At 40.2% G+C, this 26,122-nt stretch overlaps 1 protein-coding gene across 9 annotated transcripts in view; it reads left to right on the top strand.

Annotated features, from left to right (window-relative positions):
- LOC126272172 (uncharacterized) overlaps positions 1-26,122 on the top strand; it is a 483,755-nt gene that overhangs the window by 364,234 nt on the left and 93,399 nt on the right. For 5 of the 9 annotated variants that reach the window (XM_049974815.1, XM_049974813.1, XM_049974817.1 and 2 more), the window contains one exon: positions 14,704-14,846. In XM_049974815.1, coding sequence (XP_049830772.1) covers positions 14,704-14,846 — 143 coding nt within the window. The remainder of the gene's footprint in view (positions 1-14,703; positions 14,847-26,122) is intronic. The other 4 variants (XM_049974816.1, XM_049974814.1, XM_049974818.1 and 1 more) reach the window with 1 other exon arrangement.

Here is a 26,122-nt window from a genome sequence, read left to right as displayed (position 1 = left end):
ATGCATGTACTAAGTCATTTGCCACTTCTGTGTTATGAATGAAGTAACAATAATGTTATGAAATGAAGGAAATCTTAAAAAGACAATTTCAAGGAACATCAGAGACAGATTAAAAAAATCCAGACTCAAAAAATGGGAAGGTTGTGTGTTTAGCATTAAAGACCAACTATCGGTGTTGAGCAATCTGATGGTTTTTTCTCCCATCATTGGCATGTTCATAATTTATATAAGATCCTGCTCTTCTGTCTCTGCTGTTAGTTGAAAAAGTATTTTCAGCAAATATGTGCATTACTGCAGTAATTGTAGCAAATGATTGCTGTTAATAACAAGCTGCTGTGATCTGATCATGCTTTATGAAGAGATGACATTAAATGAGAGAGCAAACTCTGTTTCTAACCATTGTTAGAATTTTACCATAGTAGTTCATTTTATAACTATATAAATGTGTGCTTAACCTGATACTTTCTAAGCTGTGCTTTTTATAGTGCAGTGTTTTTTGTCATGTCTGAATCTAATAAATAGAAGTTGAGAGCCCATTTAAAAGTGTATAAACACTGTACGAGAAAGTCGAACAACACTGCGAAGAAAATTTGCAGTGAAATGCAGTGTCATTCTCATGTTATGTGATATTTCCATATCATGCTAACAATCATTACTGTTTGTTAAAGCAATTCATGAAAAATACTTACAGTTAGCTACACTTACTTAATTTGGAATTGTTTTTTTCCTAGTGATGTGCATATCTTTAGTAGTGTTATGAAGATGAAACATAAAGATAAAATGAAACTTATAAGCTTGACAGACCTACAGAGAAAAATGTATATTCTTTGTGATCTAACAAGAAAGTACAAAATGTATCAAGGCAATTAACATAATGACTAATTATTCAGTAGAGTAAATGAATAAAATGTGAACTTAATTTCTAGTGGAATTCAGTGCCATAAGTGAAAGACATCAGTGGATTATGGAGAAATACAGTGAATAAATAAGCCAGTAATGTTGGTATGGCTGTTCAATATGATGAAATGGAGTGCACATGTGAAATTAGTAAATTTTCAATTTCAATTTCTTGTTTGATTTGCACTTTTATGTGCCATTTCAGTAACGTACATTGCTGATAAATTGTCTACACCACATTAGCGTTACAAACTCAAAGTAATCAGTCCACTGCTCCCTCATGTTTAGTATAAGTAATATGGAATTTTGAAATTCTTAACTTTAATTTCCTACAGGTTTAACTTACTTGATTTTGTTTATTACACAGTGTCCCTAAACAGGGTGGCTTTAATCTGGACTGACCTCGTATCTAAATTTCTCTCCTTTTTTGTTACTGTCAGCATCTCAGCTAGTCATGTCTATTTACTACTACTCTTTTCAGGTTTATTAGTAGTAGTAGTAGTAGTAGTAGTAGTAACACAAAGACACAAATACAGACATTAGACCATTCTCGCATAGACCACCAAATAACCCACAAGTCAAAACAACAACAACAACTATCAACACAATCATACACAACAAAATAAATGAAAATACAACTATGGAAGAGTTACAACTACTGATTTGTATAGGAGCACTCACTACACTAAATATACACACTAGGCAGAGATCAGAACCAACCAACCAACACACAGAAGAAACCAACATGGCAACACAGGCTACAGATCAGAATAGATAAACTGAGAAAAGACTTTGACAGCTAACACAATTTATAAGAAATGAAATAAAAGACAAAAAAACGAAAAAGGTTAAGTAAAATCTCACAACAAGAAGCGATAGAGCAATTAGATGAAAAGAAGCAGAAATTGCAAGCATTGGTGAAATGACTTAGAAGATACAAAAAAAGTGAACATAGAAGGAAACAAAACCAAATATTCAACGCAAACCAAAAGAAATTTTTATCAGATAATAGATAACACACACATTAAAATAGACAACCCACCAAACATAACAGACATGGAACACTTCTGGAGCAGCATATGGTCAAACCCGGTACAACATAACAGGCATGCACGGTGGATACAAGCAGAAGCACACACATACAAGATGATTCCACAAATGCCTGAAGTGATAATTTTGCACCATGAAGTTACCCAAGCAATTAATGCTACTCACAATTGGAAAGTCCCTGGAAAAGATAAAATAGCAAATTTCTGGCTAAAGTAGTTCACCTCAACACATTCACATGTAACTAAATTACTTAACAGTTACATTGCAGACCCATACACATTCCCTGATACACTTACACATGGAATAACTTACACGAAACCTAAAGATCAAGCAGACACAGCAAACCCAGCTAAATATCGCCCCATAACATGCCTACCAACAATATACAAAATATTAACTTCAGTCATTACATAGAGATTAATGACACATACAACGCAGAACAAAATTATAAATGAAGAACAAGAAGGCTATTGCAAAGGAGCACGAGGATGTAAAGAGCAACTGATAATATATGCAGAGGTGACATATCAAGCTAAAACTAAACAAAGGTCGCTACACTACGCATACATTGATTACCGAAAAGCTTTTGATAGTGTACCCACTCATGGTTACTACAAATATTGGAAATATAGAAAGTAGATCCTAAATTGATACAGTTCCTAAACATAGTAATGAAAAATTGGGAAACCACACTTAATATCCAAACAAATTCAAATAATATCACATCACAGCCAATACATTATGGACAGGTAGACAATTTAAGAAAATTCTTTCTAGCATGAGCAGAAACTAGGAAAATACACAAAGCAATCACTCAAATACATCGGCTACACTATTGCAATTTCATAACCACTTCTACAACCCTTTAGATCACATAACAACAACAGATATAAAGAAAGTATATTGGAAAAAGAAAACACTACATGGCAAGCACCCGTATCTCTAACACAGCCACACATCGATCAAGACGCATCCAACACATGCCTAAGAAAAGGCAATATATACAGTGAGACGGAAGGATTCATGATTGCAATACAAGATCAAACAATAAACACCAGATATTACAGCAAGCATAATTAAAGATCCCAATACCACAACAGATAAATGCAGACATTGCAAACAGCAAGTAGAAACAGTAGATCACATCACAAGCGGACGTACAATACTAGCAAATACAGAATACCGCAGAAGACATGACAGTGTAGCAAAAATAATACATCAACAGCTTGCCTTACAACATAAACTCATAAAACAACACGTTCCCACATACAAGTATGCACCACAAAATATACTGGAGATTGATGAATACAAATTATACTGGAACCTAACCATTGTAACAGATAAAACACCACCACATAACAAACCTGACATCATACTCACCAATAAAAAGAAGAAATTAACACAACTAATCGAAATATCCATACCCAATACAACAAATATACAGAAGAAAACAGGAGAATAAATTGAAAATACTTCCAACTGGCTGAGGAAGTCAAGGACATGTGGTGTCAGGATAAAGTTGACAATATTCCAATTATACTATCAACTACAGGAGTCATACCACACAATATCCACCAGTACATCAATGCAATACAGCTACATCCAAACTTACATATACAACTACAAAAATCTGTAATTATTAATACATGTTCAAGTACCCGAAAGTACCTAAATGCAATGTAACATACACCGTACAGTTAAAAGGAAGTCGTGCTTGATCAAGGTCTGCGTCACTTTTCATTTTTAACCGGACATAATGTCTGAGAAAGGGAAGAAAGAAATATTATTATTATTATTGTTATTATAGTTCAAATAGGAATTCACTGACCCGGTCGGTTTGCAGATCAAAGCCTTTTGTTTTCCAGTTGTAAGAGGTGCTATTACCATTGCTGTTTTATTCTTCTGTCTTTTCATTTACATCAAATACCTTTCATCTAAGTACCCTATAATCAGCAGTAAAAGATTGTTCTCCAGTGACATTGTTGCCTACAGGTAAGCTGCCTCCTGCCTCCGACTTCTCACTTACAGGTGCCTCAGCCATAGACCTCATGTTTTAATGTATATTCTTCTTAAACATGCAAATCATTATTGTCAAGTTAAAGAAAGAAGGAAGTAAAAAGAAACCTCATTACTGTCCATAAAAATGGATGCTCAGATAAACTAGAGTGATTAAGGCTATTCAAATGGAAGACAGAGCGACGTCCATATTGTTCTAAGACTATTACATCTACTCTGTTAGCTAGCTTGACAGAGTGAATGTCATGTACCACTATATACTCTTGATGCTTTCATGTTTACTAAATGAACCTGTAACAAAATGCTCCACATTTCTTTGAAGTTTCTCTGTCTCCTCTATTAACACTATGTGGTAAGGGTTGAAGAATGATGAACAATCCTCAGAATCAATTAAATGGTGATTCTGTAAGCTGCCTATCTCATAGTTGAATTACACCGTAATTAAAGCAGGTTGATTGGCCACTATGGTGGGAGATGGAACTGGATAGGTAGAAGACAGGATGCTGGAATACCACTACCCGAGGTGAGGTGAGGGATGGAGTAGTGGTGAGTGGATGTCTGTTAGAGATGCGATGAGAAGTAAAAGAAACAGAACTGGGGAAACCATTACTTTATTACTCACAGTACACCTGTGGTGTCATTGCTCAGGATGTTAGCAGCTCACAATGGTGGAATCTCCCCACGCATGCAGGGTCAGGCAGCAAAAGTTAACGTGCACATGGGATGGCAGACGAGCTGCTGCATGTCCTTGGGCAGGAGACACAGAGCTCCATGGTGGAAGGCTGCCAGCAGCCGAGGTCATTATGCTAATTTTTCTCCCAGCTGTTCAGAGTACATCATTTTGTGGCCCAACAGGTCTTCCTCCTTTATAAAATCAGACCTGGATTTTTGCTTCCTCTGAAAAAAATCTTTACACACATTTGACATATATGTAAAATGGACATGGTTTCTCTCTTCTACTAGTTCAGGTTCTTTGCTATATTTTTACAATCAAACATCATTATCCAGTGTCAGCCCACTAGATTGTCTTGCTTCCCCATATGATTTGTTTTCATTGAATCACCACTCATAAATTAGTACAGTCAAATTTTCCCACTATGACAACTCCTCGGCAAAATAACGACATCTCACTCGACCTTCCTTATGCTGTGCACTTCCTGTCTTTTACCAAGTAGTTCTCTATTTAATTCTTACTTAGTAAAGTTTATGTACTCCACTGGTATCTGGCGCACTAGCAGTTCGTGGGGTGGATGGGTTTTTGCACTGGGTAGATGAAGGTTACACAAAGTGTAATCAGAACCCTTACATTACTGGATACTGTGACACTTGGGATCATAATGTTGTGGCCTTTCTTATTGCGATACTGTTGTACATGTCGAAACATCTGTTCTATGGTAATTAGTCCCTTTTGTGAAGCTATAAGCTCATCTAATGAGTGATGGGGAGTTGTTTAGCGTTGTCGTTTGCTGTATTGGCAACGTGTCCAGTTGCTTCTTCGGACTTTATGACGATGACTGTTTCTTGATTTATTATATTCGTTACAGCAGTGAGAGCAGTGAGAGAGATAATCATACTCGTTATGTGACAGCTCATCCCATTGACAAGTACTCCACTAATTTCAACCTTGTCATTGTGCGTGACAGTTCAGAGCACTAAATCCATTACTTGACATAACTGGCCCTTAAACTTTCATATGGAAGTTGTAACCTCTGATATTCTCCGTACATCTCTCTTAATATTCCTTCCTTCTTAGCCTTAAGATGCAGCCCTGTAAAAGTTTCTTCCAATCTTCGTATATCATTTCTCACCTAATATGTGTTACGGTTTAACTTTAACATCCACTGGTGATCAGTTGGAATGATGTTGTATTATCTGAAAAACAACAGTCTTGGTGTAAGTCATTTGTTTCATAGTGTATACACTACTCCCCTGAAGAGGTAAAGTGTCATTAGAATTATCATACCCATTCTGGGCATTCTCCATGGCAACACCACATGGGAGAAAGGAATTTGTCTTTCTCCCACCCACCCCCCTTTTCGAGAAAAAGTCTATCTACATGATTCATTAGTACACTCACATTGGATTACAAAAAACTTTCCCGTTAATTCATAAATTAGAGGAAGAACCTGTGACATACTTGAAAACAGTGACAAAATTACCATAACTATTGCATAAATTCTGCAACATGGCTACCTATCAACATGACTTAAGTGTGTAAGGCACTCTTGAGTATATCCTACTTGTCAGCATCCATTTTTTTCCCTCTCTTTCTTAGAGCTAACATCCTTCACAAGTAATGGACTGCCACTTGGAGTAGTGTGTCCACAACTCCTTTAAACATCTTAACGTGCCACACAAGCACAATGGAAGTCCTTGTTGGGAACTGAAACTTCACATGTACAGGTTATGTCATTTCTATGACATGGTATGTTACCTGGTAATGATTAAGGAATTTCTTCATTTTGCCCTTTGATGTGTAGGGATTCTCCAGCAAAACCCATTGATCGCTTCTGTACTCAGGTAGATCATCAACGTGTCATTCCTCTTCGTTGGCTGACACTTGAGTGCTTTCGTATTTGCTCTTTACCTTTTTCCAAACATCTCATAACATTTGTGCAAACTTTTTCCACTACTCTCTCTGTTTATGTTAAGTTTAGGTTTAATGTCTTCAGAAGGTGAAGACCTATCTGTACCATATACTACTCCATATGGACGCCGCTGTGACATAAGAGAGGTAAACGTCCTGGTTATTGTGATGGCTGTTCACATAACAATGTAAATTTTGGCAACCGTATGATAAATGCATTCTGTTCTTCAATTTGATTAAGGATGGAAAGGGTTAGTTCTGAGCTTCCGAATATGCAGTAGATGTATGTCACTTACTTCATTAGACTGGCCATAAAATTAGTGCCTTGATCTGTAATTATTGTTTCAAGAACACCAAACATAACATGAAAATGGTCTATGACAGCTAGCACAAAGCACTTACCCACTTGTGTTAGGTTGAAATCACCCCAATGTCCAGCCCCAACATTTCAAATGGCTTTGTTGCCTCTGGTAATCTTTGCAATGGTACTATTTGATGATTGAGTTTGGCACATTGTATGCTTGGTAGCTTTGTTGCCTCTGGTAATCTTTGCAATTGTGCTAATTGATGATTTAGGTTGGCACGTTATGCACATGGTGTACAATTCATTACATACTACTTGACGTCCTTCCTCCTTACTTTCCACCAATATTTCTGGGCTACTTGATGATCAGCATCCTTCTAAGCTGCAGGTGCCACAAGACGTGGCCCCTACTTTGTCATAGCCCTGTGTTGGTGTCTTAATTACATCACAGTCTGTGTCAGCTCTCTGTGCTTCTTGGCGTTTAGCAAGGCATGTCCAATGGCTTGCACAACCTCAGTCTTCCTGCTGAGCCATTGGCATTTTTATGTTTCTTGCTGAGTTTTAGTATCACCTTGTAATCAAATTCACTCAACTTTGGTGCCCAACGCATTAACCTACTTGAACGACTGAATGATCCTTTAGTCCTAGTAACCACTTTAGCACAGCATGAATCGGTGAATTTCGAATTTCCTCCTTTGCAGATAATAATATGGAACATTATAAATGTTGCCCAGTATTTCTTCTGTTTTGAGAGATTCTGTTCGGATTTATTGAACTGTCTTAATGCATATGATACCAGGTGTTCCTTGCATTCTGACTGTGGCTGCATCCAGTCATCTGGTTGCTTGCCTCACAAGGTAGGATAAAGTACTTCTTCTAATTTGCAAATATTAACACTGGACTTGTTGTTAACACCTTTTTTAATTTCTCAAATGTGGTCTGTATATACACACACCTTTCATCAACAAATGTGTTTACTGTGTAGCAATTTCCCCAAACCCCTTAACAAATTTTCTATAATAATTACAGAATTCCAAAAATGCTTGCAATTGTTTCATTGTTTGCAATGGCAAGCAATCATGTTCAGTGCAAATCAACTTTGGGTCAGTCCTCGGGTCATCTTGGGTAATTTAGATAAGTTACCCCCATTGATAAGAAATTGTACTTCTCAATACTTTGCATTAGACAGACAAATGCAACTCTTAAACACATCTTCATTGTCATTGCACATGTTCCTGTAGGTCTTAAAAAAATACAATGATGTTGTCAATATAAACTCAATAATTTCGTCTACATAAACCAAACATTGTTTTATTTTCAGCCTCCTCAGCACTCCATCCAATAACCTCTGGAATGTAACTGGTGCATTCTTAAGATCAAATGTCATTTGTTGATATTGATAACAACTCCATAGAACAGCAAATGTGATCTTTGGCCTGTCTTCGAGATCCACTTCCAACTGGTGATAACCACTCTTTAAATCCATCTTTGAAAAGTATTTACATTAACCTAGGTTGTCTAATGTCTCTTTTTACATATGGTATAGGATATGCATTCATGATTGTCCTTGCTTTTAGATATGGGCAATCACAACAAAACTTATATTTCATCATTTTATCTGAAGATTATTTTGAGATAATTACAACAGCTGATTTCTATTACCTAGTCAATGATGCAGTCGGCCAACTGCTGATTGATTAATTCTTCCATTATAGATTGTAAGTACTTGGGTATCCTGTATGGATTCCTGAAGGGTCATTTGCCATCTGTATCCTCTGTCGCGTCATTGGTATTGCTGATAATGGGTCACTCGTATTGAATGGATCCATGAATTATAATAACCAAGCTTCCACAGCTGACATATCAACCCCTTTAAACTTTTCTTTCTCTCTCGTAGTGAACATGCATTGACGGTTTGTTTGTGACAAAGGTATCTGCTCATCATATCTAGATCATCCATGCCTAGGACATCAAAGTACATCAGTACATCACCAGAACCATGTAATCTCCATCTATTCCTTTCATGCCTACCACACTTCAGTGCAAAAATATCCAACTCTTCATGACACTTCAGTGACCCTATAACACAAATTTTGCTCAGTAGGTCAGTACCAACACTTACCCATAGTAAATCTCCTGTACTACTTGGTATTTTATGATTTGAATTTAGCTTTGAAGCATGTTTTTGCAGTTTATTTGGTACCATCTTCATTATAGGTAACCCTTGCTACAATTTAACATTCTCTTCAGTCAGTCCTACCTGGAACGATATCCGACTGAGTCATATAGTATATCACAAAAGATAAATATTTGCATGGTACTTGCTCAGAAAATCCAGCCCTAGGGTTGCGCAGGATCCGTAACCAACATTATATATACTTCGCTAGCCACAAAGTGGAGTGTGGCGGAGGGCACAATTCGTGCCAAAGTCATATCTCTCCCCCCCCCCCCCCCCCCCCCTCCCCCCCACCTGTTCCACTTGTTGTGGATCGTGCGAGAAAAAATGTTACTGTCTGAACGACTCAGTACGAGCTCTAATTTCCCTTATCTTTGCATGGTGATCATCATGCGATTTGAAAGTTGGTGGTAACAATACATGCTCTACATCCTCGGTGAAGATAGGATTTCAGAATTTAGTGAGCAGCCTCTTCTGTTTAGCGTGCCGTCTATTTGCAAGTGTGTCCCACTTCAAACTTTCTATGAGGTTTGTAATGCTCTCGCAATGGCTAAATGTACCAGTCAACAATCTTGCCACTCTTCTTTGGACCTTCTCAGTCTCTTGAATCAGATCCAACTGGTAAATGTCACATACAGACGAACAGTACTCTAAGATTGGACAAAGTAACACATTGTAAGCTATTTCCTTTGTTGAAGGATTGCATCGCTTTAGGATTCTACGAATAAACTGCAATCTAGAGTTTGTCTTACCTGTTACTTGTGTAATATGATCATTCCATTTGAGATCAGTACGAATAGTCACACCCAGATACGTGACTGATGTTACTGCTTCCAAAGACTGGGCATTTATTTTGTACTCGTACATTAATGGGGATTTTAGCCTTGTTATATGGAGTAGGTTACACTTACTAATATTGAGAGACAACTGCCAGTCATTACACCATGCATTTATTTTCTGCAAATCCTCATTGATTTGCTCACAACTTTCGTGTGATACTACTTTCCTATAGACTGCAGCAGCATCGGCAAACAGTCTAATGCTACTGTCAATACCATCAACCAAGTCATTTATGTAAATTGTAAAAAGCAGTGGACCTATTACGTTGCCCTGGGGCACACCTGAAGTTTCTGTTGAAGTCACTCCATCCAGGACGACATACTGCTCCCTGTCTGTTAGAAAACTTTCTATCCAACCGCATATGCCATCGGATAGATCATAAGCATGCACTTTTTGGAGGAGGCAACAGTGCAGAACCAAGTCAAACACCATTCGAAAGTCGAGAAATATGGCATCAACCTGTGAGCCGGTATCTAGAGCCTGTTGTATATCATGCAAGGGGCCAGCTGTGTCTCACATGACCACAGTTTCCTAAAACCGTGCTGGTTTCTGCATGGTTTTAGGAAACTGCGGTCATGTGAGACACAGCTGACCCTCTTTGTGCATGATATGCTACAGGCTCTAGATACTGGCTCCCAGGTTGATGACATATTTCTCGAATTTCGAAAGGTGTTAGACTCAGTTCCGCGTGGTACAATACTTCCATATATTCATGAAAATTCATTACTCCAACATTATCACTGAACAACACTAACCCCCAATGGTGCCACATCATTATCTCCTACCCCATGTAACTTATACCATGGAGACTTTGGTCGCTTCCTATCCAAAAGGTCCAGATTAACTGACATATGAGCCCTTGTTTCCACTAAAAATCTGTGTTCCATTACATTCAGCATGCCTACCAAGGAGCAGTGTGGCTGTGCATATGGTCTTGCAGCATTCTGTTTTATTGGGAGTACCATCTGGTGGTTGAGGAACTCCTGTAGTCATTTAATGAATTTTTGTTGTAATTCTGTCCATTCCACTCTTATTCTGATAATGTTATGCGTGCTGCCCCACTTCTCTGCATTCACAGCATTGTGATTGATGACATTGTTGCTGAAAGTGGCCGGTGTGGCCACTCCTATAGCTCTTTACATTCCATGTATCCTGCACCCAAGTCACAATGTCCACCTTCTCAAGTTGTATGGCAGCCATAATGACTGAATCCAAATTCTTCAGTGCCCCCCCCCCCCCCTCCCCCTCCACATTTTGCATCATCTCATAGGAGTGTACACTGATTTTTCTAACCCTGTCCAAGAATGGCAGTACTGACTCATTTTGTTTCTGAGCTGCCCCATTCAGTTGTTTTCTGTAGAATGTAGCACTATTTTTGCTTGCAGTATCGTTGACAGTCTCTTCAGCAGCTGCTCTAATTATGTGCCTTACGTATTCCTTCATTATACATGACGTATGTCTTTGCATTGCCAACCAATTGCAACTTGGCCATGTACAAGGGTGTCTCTTTTGACTGTGTATCTAGCTTAACAGCAGCTTCCAAGTCATTATTAAAATTTGACACATTTTCTGTCCATTAACAATAAAAGGAGTTACTATATTAGCTGCAATAGGATCCACAGAAGGAAGCAGGTTCACTGACTAGAGATTTTGCTTCCACTGTCTCAACTTATCTGCTTCTTAGCAGCCTTTAGAGTGATTACTTGCCTTTGGAAAACTTCAGGTTTCTCCAACAATTCGGCAAACTGTTTTGAAACTGTGATCATAAAAAAAAGGAAACAAACAGGCCACAAAAGTAAACTCATTCCTCGAAATTGGTACTGTTGAATGCAAGTTTGCAGCTGGATGTGTGACTGAGGATCCCCACTGCCGACGCCATTGGCCCTCTGACGATGACTGTGACAGCTGATTTGATCAGCCACTATGGTGAGTGGTGGAAATGTGAACATTGATGTCAGGGTACCAGAATACCACCACCCAAGGCAAGAGTTGCAGTGGAATAGTAAGTGGACAGCTGTTATTGTGTTCAGTGAGATGTGAGAGAAACAGCATTGGAAAACCATTCATTTATTACTCAAAGTACATCTGTCATTTCATTATGTGGGATGCCAGCATGCTCAGTTGAAGATGATGGTGTAGTCAGGCCACAGTGTGCGATTGTGGCAGGCGACAGCCAATCAGCTGTGGATGAGGCACGTGGAGGTGCACCAAATCATGTCATGGATCCAGTGTAGAAGAGGCAGGTTACAACAGCTCAAGTCTGCTTACACATGCAGAGCAGGCAGCAAGAAGTTTGCACCCATAGGTGATGGCAGACAGGTGGCTCTTTGTCCCCAGGCAGGAACCAGACCTCCAGGGTTGAGAGCCAGCAGCAACATAAGTGGGATGGAGAAGCTGGAGAGCACTAATTCCACAGCATCAGACTCTGCGCCAGCAGCAGAGCCACAGCTAGCAGTGTTGGATTCCAAAGAAGGTGACTGGTTGATCCATCTAGTCTCACAGATCGGAGGAGGACCAGCCTAGAGACTGGCAGCTGTCAGTCTACAGTACCTTTGACTAGAAATGAAGAGTATTTATGCCTTACTATCAGTATTTGTTATGTAGGCAGATGTTTCTGGCAAAACTACTCAGTCTTCTGACATGACCTGCTACCCTAGCTTGTTGCAGTAACCAAGGGAGATACCCTAATTTTTTTTTTCCAGCCATACAAAATACGTCAGTCAGGGTGCAACAATAATTACATGTAATTCTTCCATCGAATCTGTCTGGCATCAGACTTTTGTACTAATAGTTTTATGTGGTAGTTCTATTTTAACCCTTTCAGACATTACAATTGATAACATTTTACTGTCCCTTAGTTGCAACAGAAATCTTTTTCCCTTGTGGAAACCTCATGTACATATTTGTGAATGATCACTCTTTAAATCTTGTACAACTGCTGCCAACTGTTGGGCGTCACTACGAAAATACCAAAAAGTCATTGTAGCAGTACACAACAGCTTGTGACTGCCAGGCTACGTGGAAGTGATTGGTTATTTATATTGCACTTTATAAGTGAATATTATTATTATTATTTTGCATGCTAATTATTGAATCGCCTGCTTATTTATTACAACAGTGAATATTTCAAAATTAGTTACTCTAGTTCATTAAAAGAAGCAAAGTGTACAAAATATATTTTGAAAATGGGTGCATATCTTTGTATAAATCTTGCATCTGAAATCATTAAAAAATCATCTAAGAGCATTGCAGCATAAAGAAACATTTTCCTTTCTCCAAAACAATTGTCTGAAAGAGTTAAATAGTGTAAGATGCATACTTCTAGATGCTTAGCAGGTGTATGCATTTCCAGTTTCATCACAAGCTATGTAAACAAACAATAAGAGGTCTTTCCACTGATTTATACATAAAATTTGTTTATCTTAAAGGTCAACTGACATTCTCTGCACGAAGTATTGATCCTCTGTAGGTCTTCCTGCATTTTGCCATGGTTTTCGAGCATTGCAACTTCCTGTGTCTACTTCCACTTCCTGTGTATCTTTCCAATCATGTGAAACACATTGTTGCTAGAAGCAGAGTGTGTGGTGTTTTTTTAAAAATAATAATCATGTGGGTATCCCATGAGGTCCAGTCTTGTGGTTCATTTTCTATTCCATGAAGACTGGAAGAGACCTGGAAGAAATGAGAATGCAAGACCCAGAGATATACAACAGGGTGATTTTTTTAAATACAGAATGCAGGTCTTCAAAGCTTTTGAGGACGGAATGAGACCCAGAACAAAATCATCTTGGACAAAAGAACGAAGACGGTTGCAAAGTATGAGAATGAAAGAATATTGGGAAAGGAGAAAGACCAGAAGAAAAAAGTGAAGCGAATTAACATGGTTCTAAGATGGCGAAAACGGAAGAAGAAGGAGAGACTTCATGTAACAACTTACAGAAGCACCACAACTACATATGTATCTGAATTGCTGGATATAGGCAGAGGGTCAGAACCTCAGCTGATTATTTGTGTTTTGCAGCCATGTCCCCGTGATGCAATTATTGAACTAATTCCTACTTAAGGGCACTGAAATAAATGTGATCTCAAGGTATAAAACTCCTATTCTGCTTTGATATTCAGTGTGCACTTAAAGCCATTCTGAGGCTGCATGAAACAGGAAAACCACTGCAGTCCATTTAGGGCATCTTTGTTTCTAAGCCCAAATAAAAACAAAATGAATAAAATAGCTCATCATTGAAATATAGCTAGCTGCATACCATGATCACCTTGACCCATCGTTAATACTATTATTTTTTGCTTATTAGACAAACCATGTACAGAATTTTCTGTCAGTTTTGAATATGATCTCCAGTTCTTTGTTCACATTTTTCGCAGCATTCTATATCTCTGAAAACTCCTTTGCAGTAGGAGTCCATTCTGGCTATTCTGACACTAGCACACACTTCATAGGAGTCCTCCAGCATCTTGTGGTGTTTGCCTCACAACTGTTCTGTTTCAGTGCACTCAAGTACAAAGAATACAAGTTATCAGTACAGCTGCAGTGTTCAAATTCTTTTCTAATCTACTTCTTAATTCCTCCACTATATGGTCAGTGCTGCACAATTCCAAAGACATTGCCAAAGCCACGGTGTGAATATACACATATGTGATGGGAAATACTGTAATGTTATTAGTGTTTAGGATAAAAATAAGTCATGTAACACCTAATGGCATGAAACTTTATTTTGATCATTTTGTGTTGTCAAACATCTGAAACATGTATAAAGGTAATTCTTTTCTAATCTCTTTCAAAAGTGGAGCTAAAATAACTTTTTCTTGTAAATATTTTAGCTATGGTTCATGAACCGGCAGTGCTTATTGAGGGTGTCTTGTTCCGTGCCAACTATCTTGGTTCTACACAACTTGTCTGTGAAGGGCAGCCAACAAAAACAACACGTATGAACCAGGCTGAGGAAGCAGTTTCTCGCATAAAGGTAAGCAACATTTTGTATCTCATTCTTGGATATAGTGTGTAATTTTTATGACTTACTGCTTGAAGGAAGTATGTTAGATCAGTAGGTAGTGATTCTTACCTTCTCTATTTGTTGACTTCTTTAGTATGGGGAGATATTGTCAACTGTGTCTCTTGTAGAGTCTCCAATTTAGAGTTACAGCTCCTCACCACCTGCCAAGACATATTGCTTTACTGAAGTAGATGTTTGAAGCTTCTTCATTTTACTATTGCCATTTCAATGTCAGTTCTACATGATTTGTATTTAGCATAGGGATTTTAAGATGTCAAAGATAGACATAACAAAATGTATATAAATTAAAAACATTCTGTGAATATAATTACCCATCTTTTTTTATAAATTTTCTAATGACACCGTATTGCGTAGAAATTTCCCCCATTCCCTGTCTGTCATGTCCCTGCTACCCAGTCTGTCCCCCCTACACTTTACCCTCCCCCCCCCCTCTTTAGCCCCTCCCATATGATCTTCCCTTTCCACCCCTCTTCAGCCCTCCCCATATACTATCTTCCCTTCCCACTCCTACCCCTAAGTTTTCTTCTCATCCTTTATACACTGGAGGACAGTTGAAAGCCAATGACACTGCATATGTGTTAAATTACTTTTGAAGTATTCATTAGATTACCAATAAATTCAACATTTTTGTTTGCAAGTTCCTTCTGATGGAATACTCTGTTCAAAGTAAAGATAACATTGTTATGTGGTTCCAGTTTTCAGGAGTAATTAAGCATTTCAGGACAATGGTTTGCTTTGTCTTGTGTTGTGTTCTATGAGCAACAGATTTTTGTCTTTCTTCCTGTCTTGACTTATAAAATTAGATGAACATTACTCAGAAGCAAGTAGTGTGTTGAAATGTTGTTGTCATTCAGAATCGTAGACCAGCTGGTGGGAAAACTGAAGTGTTTCTTGTGATGTTGGAATGTGGTCAAATATGGACTTAATTGTATTATAGAGAACGCCAAACACATCTGGATAAGGAACTCGCCTTGAAAAATTATGATGATGATGGAATAATGGATGCAGTATTATGAGGACAAAGACCATGATAGCTGAGGTGCATAAATGAAACTAAATTGTTACACTGAATTGTTATAGGGAAATAGATGAAAAGAAATACAGAGAACTGATTGATGTTTATCAGTCTGTTAGCTAAAACCTTTAACACCTTATTGTATATAAGTGCCACTTGTAAATGAGGCAACATAAAATTAGTGTTACAGTATTATTTGTATAACTCAAATAATCAGCAAACTTGTGCACTGGTGAAGACCCAATAACAAACAAACTCACAGGCAGAAATAATTCATTTACTTGTTGCTGCCGTTATTGACACATTTTCGAGAAATGTTACGTTATTTGATGCTCCTACCCTTTGCTTCGTTGCGTAGGTAACTACAAACCACCTCCCTCTACACAATCAATCTCCTCCCCTTACAGTTTTCATTATTGGTTATCACTAGCTTATGATAAAATTGCTGCAGACTTTTACACTTAGATTTGTTTGTTTTTTTTTTTGTTCATTCTTATATTCGATTTTTATGTTGTAGATTGCAAAATTTCCTGAAAAGAACAATTCCATTCACAAATTCTTTAAATTTACAAAGATGTTGATGGACTGGCAGGAGAGAGAACCCCAGTACAACCAATAACACACATGTAACCAAATAAATAAAGTTAAAAAAATTCTCCTTGCTCTCGGTATTGGTGGCTCTGTATTCTGTGTTCAAGAAAGACAATAGTTAAGGAAAGTTCATGAAGAAGGAACTCACACTTCTGATAAAAACTGAAGAGTACTGTTTTGTTCGTAAGTTTTTGCAAACATCTTACATAGTAAGTTTTCAAGTATGGTACCATATATTTGTGCAAACTACAAATTACTTTCCCACAGCCATTGTAAGTACTGTCGCCCTTTTTCGAATGCAGCACACAACTTCTGCCTGTGCTTCTACACTATCAAGGCATGTAAAATGTTTCTAATTTCATTCAGTACCTTATATGCTGTGGTTTGTGTTTTGAAGCCTCACATTCCTTCATTAACCCAATAAGTTGCTTATTATAGGACTTTGATTTTTTTATTTAGAGGTATCAAAGCTAAACCCACAATCTGCTTTTTACATTCACTAAAATAAGTCTTCATGGAGCATCATAACTTGCATCACAGATGCTCTCTGTTAACTATGCTTTGAGTGCCCCATTTTCACCAGAATTGGTTTTCTGCTGTCATAGTCGTGAGTCTTTCCTGTTTTCCTTTATCCATTAATGGTGTCCTGAGTGTAATCGACGTTGTGCGATGACTCCTTTTCTTTCTGTCTGTAAATATTGGTCATTCTTGCCACTTTGATTAAATTTTCTGAGAAGTTACTGATTTACTTATCTCTGATACTCTATTTTTTGGACAATTCTATGATTGTGTTCATTCAAATCAGAGACTTACAAAAGTGGGCAGCTTTCATACGCATACAAGATGAGTATTATTATTATTATTATTATTATTATTATTATTATTATTATTATTATTATTATTATTGCATCAGAAACATACATAAAACATAGTTTTTAGAATTGTTGACATATCAACCAAGTTTCTATAAACTTTGGTCACCACCACCGCACGCGCACGCGCACCAGGGGGCTCGCCACTCTTTGGTGTGGTGAGTTCATGTTGGCTGCCACAGGGCCCCAGCCTCTGCAGCACTTTTCCCTTCCGTGCTGCATGTCTATCCTCTTGGTGTTTTTCTCCTTTCCCTTTGGGAACGTGTCTGGGGTATTACTGGGAATGCTTCGCATTCTGTTGCTGACCTGCGAGCAGTCTCAAATTTCTTTTTGGATCCTTTTTCCTTTCTACTTTTTCCTACTCCTCTCCTTCATCTGCTTCAGCATTTGAGGGTCCTCTTTTATTTTTTTTTATTCTCTCTCTCCCCCTCTCCCCCTGTCCCCCTGTCCCCCTGTCCCCCTGTCCCCCTGTCCCCCTGTCCCCCTGTCCCCCTGTCCCCCTGTCCCCCTGTCCCCCTCTCCCTGTGCGCTCCAGAAAGCTGGCCCACTCATACAATGCTTAAAAGATGATTGGGTAATGCTTAATTCCCAGCCCCGGCTCGACAGGTAGGGTTCGCATGTACCCCCTGGTACAGCCCAGACCCAGGGAGGGGTGATTGCCTGAGCTGTAACCTTTCCAGATTACCCATTGGTCGCTCTGTCAGGTGTTCGGGAGGTGTGAACAATCACCTAAAGTGGGTATAGGGGGGGGGGGGGGGGGGGCAGTTGGAAGGAGTGTGCCATCCGAGATGCTGGCAATCATGGGGGATTTCCTCGTGATGAGTCACTCATCCTGTCCATCGATGTCAATGAAATGAGAACATCATGAGGCTACTGATTTGAAGACCCTTCCCGCTGCACTGCGGTACTTTGTGGTATCACGTACTGAAGACAGTCAGTCCTTCACCACGGTCAATCTGTTTATTATTCAGAAAAGTGTTGATGCCATTGCTGGCGCTGTGAAATCCTGCTCTCATTTATGGAATGGTGCTTTGCTTTTGGAGACGGCTTCTGATGCTCAAGCACAACCTCTTGCTGCCTCACTTCTCCACGGCTCCCCTGTTCGTGTCGACGCACATAGAACTCTTCCCGTGGTGTAATTTACACCAGGCTGCTTGATGGTGTAACTGGGGCTGAAATAGAATCTTACCTCTCACATCAGGGTGTCATAGCCGTTCATCGTGTCATGAAAAAGGTAGATTCCTCCTCGGTGCCCACCAGCACTCTTTTCCTCACCTTTGATAGGATGGTGCTGCCATCCAAGATCAAAGCAGGCTACAAAATCAACACAGTCCAGCCACACATTCCAAATCTGATGCGCTGTTATCAGTGTCATCGGTTCAGTCATACTAGAACATCTTGTTGACATCCGACCAGATGCATAACCCGTGGAAGGGATGCACATGAGTTTTTGCTCCATGAGTGGCTTGGCTACACAGACATGTAACCTCAAATTTGGCTCCGAGGTTGTGAAGTCACCCAGTGTCAAGGTAGCATCATTGCCCCCCCCCCCCCCCTGCTGTGCAACAAACTGTCAAACTCTCGCCTCAAGGGACAAAGCTACCCATTACACAACAAACAGGCAGGAAAGGCCAGAAGGAGTACTCCCGAGAAGACTTCCTCTATCCCTCCAGCCAAACAACACCCAAGTCTTCCTCTATGCAGAAGGGCTCGAAGAAGTCCGTTAAAGACAAACGTTCTTCCCTTTCACCAACTCGAAGATCCTGCTAGATGGTGTCGCCACGTGGTCAATTAGCCTGGCTGGCCTCTGTCTTGCTGATGCGCACTACCAACCATTTTTCAATGTTGGACTCCACCGACCGACCACACAAGCACACCGATGCTTGTGTGGACCCCATGGAGTAGAATCCTCCTGCTTCTGTGCCCTGTAGTAGCAACTCTCCATCTGTCCCTCGACGGACACTGAGTTGACACCTCTACATCTCTTCGTCCTCATGGCTGTCCTCCAATGGAACGTTCGCAGCCTTTGGTCCCACAAAGAGGATTTATGGCTGCTTCTAGCATTGTAGCATCCCCTTGTACTTTGCCTTCAGGATACGAAATTGCACCCTAAAGGCCACTTTGAGCTTCCACATTACATACCGATTCGTTTTGACCTTCTCCCTGAGGTCGGCATCCCATCTCATCGGGGTGTCATGCTGCTTATACGGGATGACCTTCATAGTCAACCCATCTCCCTGACAACCCTTCTTCAAGCTGTTACCATTCGCCTCTTCCTCCCCCACATGACTTTCTCCCTCTGTACCATTTATGTACCTCTGTCCATTGATGTCGCCAGTGCCAACTTCCTTCAGCTCATTGGGCAGCTACTTCCACTGTTTTTGCTACTTAGTGACTTTAATGTGCATCATCTCCTTTGGGATTCTTCTAGGACCTGCCAGAGAGGTGCCCTCTAGGCTGACTTTCTTAACCAACTCGACCTCTTCTGCCTTAACAGTGGTGCACCCACTTTCCTTTCTGACTCCTTCTACACCTGTTCCCATTTGGACCTATCCTTTTGCACTGCCCAGCTTGCCCATTGTCTTGAGTGGTCCATTGTTTCTGACACCTACTCGAGCGATCGTTTCGCATGTGCTCTCTGTCTGCTGACTCCTACCCCATCCACATGCATGCCCAAATGCCTGTTTACTGAGGCTGACTGGCAGCTTTACTCCTCCCTGGCATCCTTCAGGAACAAGATTTCCTCAGTTGTGATGACCAGGTGGACTATCTCACCAGTGTTATCCTTACTGCTGCAGAACATTCCATTCTTCACACTTCGTCTTTACCATGTCGTGTCCCTGTCCCTTGGTGGACTGAGGCGTGGCATGATGCAATTCGCGCGGGAAGATGTGTCTCCACATTTTTAACCACCACCCTATCCTGGAAAACTGAATTCATTATGAACAGATGCGTGCAAAGTGTCGTAGAGTTCTTTGGTTAGCAAAACAGCTTGTTGGGTTTAGTTCTCTAGTTTTTTTAACAGTTCCACCCCTTCATCTGTTGTGTGGGCCAACCTCTGACGGCTCTCTGGAACCAAGATCCAGTCCCCCATTTCCGGCCTGGCAGTAGGTGCCGATGTCATTGCAGATCCTGTTGCTATCTCCAACACCTTGGGCTGCCATTTCGCGGTAGTTTCGAGCTCTTCCCACTATCACGCTTCCTTTATCTATAGGAAACAAGTGGAGGATATTCGGGCGCTATCCTTCTCTTCCCTGAACTGTGAGTGGTGCAGTTCCACCTTCACTATGAGCGTGCTAGATAATGCTCTCAGTTCATCCCCGGTCTTCTGCCCCAGGGCCAGATGCTATCTGCAATAAAGTGTTGTAGCACCTTTCTCTTGTGGGCAAGCACTTTCTGCTTAACACATACAGCTGCATCTGGCCTGAGGGAACATTTCCTGGACTTTGGTGTGAAGCCACAGTCATACCCACACCTAAGCCCGGTAAGGACAAAAACCTTCCTTCTAGCTACCGCCCCATCTCCCTCAACAGCTGCGCTTGCATGGTGATTGAATGTATGATTCATGCGCGGCTGGTGTGGTGGCTCAAATCTCGCCATTTACTCAAAAATGCACAGTGTAAATTTAGAGTGCGGCATTCTGCAGTTGGCCATCTCGTAACTTTGTCCACCCATGTCATGAATGGTTTTCTGCGTAAATCCCAGATGTGGCAGTGATTTTAGATTTGGAGAAGGCCTAAGACGCCTGCTGGAGAACTGGTATATTTCGTACTTTTTACACGTGGGGCTTCTGTGGGCACCTGCCCTATTTCCTTCGGGCATTTGTATTAGACCGAGTTTTCAAGGTGCATGTGGGTTCTTCTTTGTTGAACACCTTTATTCAGGAAAATCGTGTGCCTCAGGGTTCTGTCCCGAGTGTCATCCTCTTTGCTGTTGCCATTAACCCTATCATGAACTGTCTCCCGCCAGGCATCTCTGGCTACCTTTTTGTCAATGATTATGCCACTATTGCAGTTCTCCATGGACGTGTCCCACTGAGCGGCGTCTTCAGTTCTATCTTGGTTGTCTTCACTCCTGGAGCATCACCAATGGCTTTTGCTTTTCCAATGGCAAAACCGTCTGTATGACTTTCTGGTGGCACAAATGGTTTCTCCCACCATCTCTACATCTTGGGCCTGTTGCCCTTCCGTTCGTTGACACTACGAAATTCCTGGGTCTTATGCTTGATAGTAAATTCTCTTGGTCCTTCCATGTCTCGTACCTTGCAGCCCACAGTATTCAGTCCCTGAATGTCCTACGTGTCCTCAATGGTACTTCTTGGGGTGCCGATCAAACCACCCTCCTCCGTTTATACCGGTCCGTTGTCCGTTCGAAACTCGACTATGGGTGCTTTATTTATGCATCTCCACACCCCTCCCTTTTACGCTGTCTCAACACTATCCATCGTTTTGGCATCCGTTTGGCCACGGGTGCCTTTTACGCCAGCCCATTTGAGAGTCAGTATGCTGAAGCTGCAGAACTATCACTGTCCTACTGCCATGACTTGTCCTCAGCAGATATGCTTGCTGTTTGTCTGCCATGCATGGCCACCCTTCCTTCATCACCTCCTTTGATGATCCTTAGATCGTCAGTATGGGGATCATCCCTCTTCCCTGTTAGCTCCTGGTGTCTTCTTTCACTACTTGCTTCGGCTGCTTAACTTCACACTACCTGCTGTTTCCCCCATGGGTGTGAACCCACCACCACCTTGGCTTCGTGAAGTGGCCCATGTTAACCTTGGCCTTCATTCGTTTCCTAAGGACACTACTCCAGCCTTGGTCTATCACATCCTGTTTCACGACCTTCTCATGGAACTTAGCGATAGTACCTTTGTATGTCACTGATGGCTCTCTGACTGACCATGGATCAGGTGTGCATTTGTCATTGGCACCCGTCTTTTGATATCGGCTTCTAGCCCACTCCTCAGTATTTACAGCTGAGCGTTTTGCCTTGTATCAGTCCTTGGAGTACATGGAGTACATCCGGCGACACAGCCTTCCCAGTTGTGTCCTCTGCTCAGACTCACTCAGCACCCTCCAAAGTCTCTGTGCACTGTACACTGTTCATCCCTTAGTGCAGCGGGTCCAGGAAAACTGTCACTTGCTCGCTCTTCGTGGAGCCAATGTCATGTTTCTGTGGGTCCTAGTCATAACGGTCTGCCAGCAAACAAGGCTGTTGCCAAGGCTGCAGTCCTCTTACCTCAGCCTGCGAGTACCTCTATTCCCTCTGATGTCTGATGAACTCTGCATTGCCATCTGTCAGGAGGTGGTGTCCCTTTGTCTCCTGGCGCCTCTCCTCTAGGCCCTAGGGCCTCCCACTGGGAGGAGATTATTTTTAACTCGGCTGCGTATTGAGCACTGCCTTTTTAGCCATCGTCATTTGCCCCACCTCTTTGTACGCATTGCGCCATGAATTTTAACTGTCCTTCCCCCCCCCCCCCCCCCCCCCCCCTCCTCCCTCTCTTTTTTTTTTGCATTAATTTTTAGTTTTGGATCTCTGTTTTTGTATGGTGTCTTTTTTAGCCATTTTTCCACATGCCTTGTTTAGATGTTTCTTATTGTTTCCATTGGGACTGACATTTAGTCATTTCCTCTGTCTCTGTAATTGTGTTCTATAGTTTGGACTTGGGTGCATATGACGTCAACTGTTTTTTTTAGCACCCTAAAACACAACAAACAAACAAACAAACCACCACCACCACCACCACCACCACCACCACCACCACCACCACCACCACCACCACCCCTACCCCTGCCGCACCCACCACCTCCGCAACAGTAGCAAAAACAACTGCTATTGATGCTGCACAGGACAGATGCGAACTTCATGTTGTTGTATTTGTCAGTTAGTGGTGGTGATCTAGGATGTCCTGTACATCCATGGCAATGCATATGTTAAGAGCAATGAGCATATAGCAAAATTTCGTTTAGTTTGCTGTGATGCAGGCAAGAAATAGACTTTATAATTTCTTAATCCATAATGTCGGATTTTCTTGCCAAAATGGTGGTGGTTACACACTCTTACTTCTAGTTACAGCTTTCAGATTCACTGAATACAGCATCCCTGTCGTAGGATACATTACCAGTGTATTTTACATGGCATGGAATTTGTGAGTTGTTGTTGTCTGATGTGGATGCCATAAAACTCACTTCTGTATTAATCTCAATAACCAGTTGTGGTGGAATGTTTGATTTGTTATCCTGTTAATCAAGGGGGGGGGGGGGGGAACAGTTGTAAGGGAATAGTTTCTTTGGTACAAACTTTTTAAACTCATCAAATGTCAAATTATATGCTAGCTAAATAAGAAAATTTGTTTCAGTATTCTGAATCGTGCAAGTTTTGTATGAGGATTGAAAGTGTCAGTTTTTTCTGTTGTATTTACAGATTTCAATGTCGTCTGTGAATGGTGGGAATTCCTGAAGTGTGTTTGGAAGACACTAGATACATTGCGTATATTGGAAGGGCCTATGTGAAAAATTTGTTGTTTCTCCATCCATGGCTTAAAGTGTGCAGAAGACTGTCTATTGTTTCCAGCAGTAGATAACAGACTTGGCATCACCATAAGTGCATGAATGCTCCCCTTATCTTTTCAAAGCACAATTTATAGACATTAAATGTTGAGATTCCCAAGTGTAGTAAAGCACTGAAACCTTGATCTGTCAGTTGCGTTCCCACATCGGTGTTCTTACATAACTGTGGGGTTGATTAGTTTATGAAAGTATAGTGAACTATTCTTTAGCTGAATAAAATTAATTTTGCATATTTTTGATAGCTGTCAAATTTGGGTTGTTCTTGTTGAGTGTTGATTTGTTATCAATACTTCATGCAGTTATGTCTATGTATGTGACACTTCACTTAGGGTACGTATACATCAGATGTTCAGTCTGTTTGATGTTTCATAAGGTGCTGTGCTCTTGGCGTAACTGTGCTATGTGGCATTTGTTTCATGCCTATTTCAATGTGAGTCATTTATTCATTCATTCCAATAGATTGAGCCTCATATTTCATGCCTAGAAAGAAAATGTGTAGTGTTTACTTTCTTAAGAAACACTGGCGCATGTGCTGTTATACGTAGATCATTAACCCTTTTTTTAATATCAGTATATCTTTAGGAGCAAGCAGATGGTGTTTCCAACTACCTAAACAACAGTTTTCAAACTACTTTTATGTATCACACTGTTCCATGATTAGGAATGCAACTGCATTGGCAGAAAACAGTAATAACTGTACTTAACTTGGGGGGGGGGGGGGGGGGGTGAAAAAAGGAATAGAATCTCAGATAGCTGGAATTATGTTTGAATTGCATGAATCCAATAAAAAGCTGAAACAATCCTTATGAGTGGGTATATTTGATATATGAAGTGTTTACATTATTTAAGGATGTTTTTTTCTGTTATCTGAATCAGTTGCAAAATCTTATTCAAACATTTCTCTGTACCTACTAGAATGAATTCTGTAATTCATCAGCATTTGTAGAAACTTGATCTGGGTCAGTGTTTCTTTGCAGAGTAATTTAGACATCAGAACAAAACAGAAAAGCTGTAAGAAATACTTTAGTTTGTGTCTAAGGAGAAACTTTTTAAGTCCTTCACTTGTGTGTTACCATCTGGAACACATTCTTAGTTTAGTGCAGGGTATAATTACAGCTAACAGTCACAAATGTGATGCGAGTTGGGCAAAAACCCGTGGGTGTATGATAAATGTTTTTAATGTGACAGAGTTTGTGTATTTTTAATGTTATTTTGCATGACTATTGGGATGATTTGTCGCAGCACACAAAACACTGCTGTTAGTTGTCACTTAACAGGTACGTGGTGTCAGGCTGGATGTTTTGTTGTGCTTGTCTTGTATGCATGTGTGTGTGCTGCACTGTCATTCAGTATGTTGCTTGATAGTGCTGCTGCGCACTCATTCCGAGCACACTGGTAGCTAATTCTTTCATCTAAATAAATTGGAACTAAGTTAATGTAGTGAAGTATTTTTTGCAGTTTGACACTAATGCAGTAGACAAGGTAAAAAGAGACGGGACAGAATAATTTAAATTGATGTCAGATTGAGTGTTATATAGTGAATAAATAATGAAGCTCATATATGGGACATAAGGTCCGTCTAGTGGTTACTGTGACAAGATATTTCTGGAACATAATGATTCAGTTTGAAAATAACTATATTGGAATGGCATTTACATGTCCACAAATCCTCTTTATTTAGACATAGTGTCAAGTATGAACTATAACATTGTACATACACAACACCACTTTGTTGTAATATTCTAAACTGTATCTATTAATTTGTGTTTTTTCATTTTTATTTAACCCTTTGTTTGTAGTAAACTGACACAGTAGTCAAGTGTGCCCTGCCCTCAGTAAGGTTGACTGTTGATGAAGTTAAGAGTTTCTGTATCATTTAGTTGTGGTAGAATAAGAGGGTCATTTGATCAGTGTTACAGCTAGACTGTCACCCCACTTTACCTTTAGCTCTAAACCTGACAGATGACACTTCAATGTACAGTACACCACTTTGTTCTCAGTTCAGTGTCAGCACTTTCACCACAGTTTTAACACACTTTGTAGTTTCTTGTAAATCAATTAGATAATGGTTCTTTGTACATCCTATGATTTTTTTGTTGTTGTTATTTTTGCATCTTCATCTGTTGCTGCAAATTCTGTGTTATGTCCCTACAATGTGTTAAATAGTGTAAATATTTT

The sequence above is a fragment of the Schistocerca gregaria genome, chromosome 5 (genome assembly GCF_023897955.1).
Source record: "Schistocerca gregaria isolate iqSchGreg1 chromosome 5, iqSchGreg1.2, whole genome shotgun sequence".
Lineage (NCBI taxonomy): Eukaryota > Metazoa > Arthropoda > Insecta > Orthoptera > Acrididae > Schistocerca > Schistocerca gregaria.
Note: the sequence above shows the minus strand (reverse complement) of the source record. Positions and strands in the feature narration are given on the sequence as shown.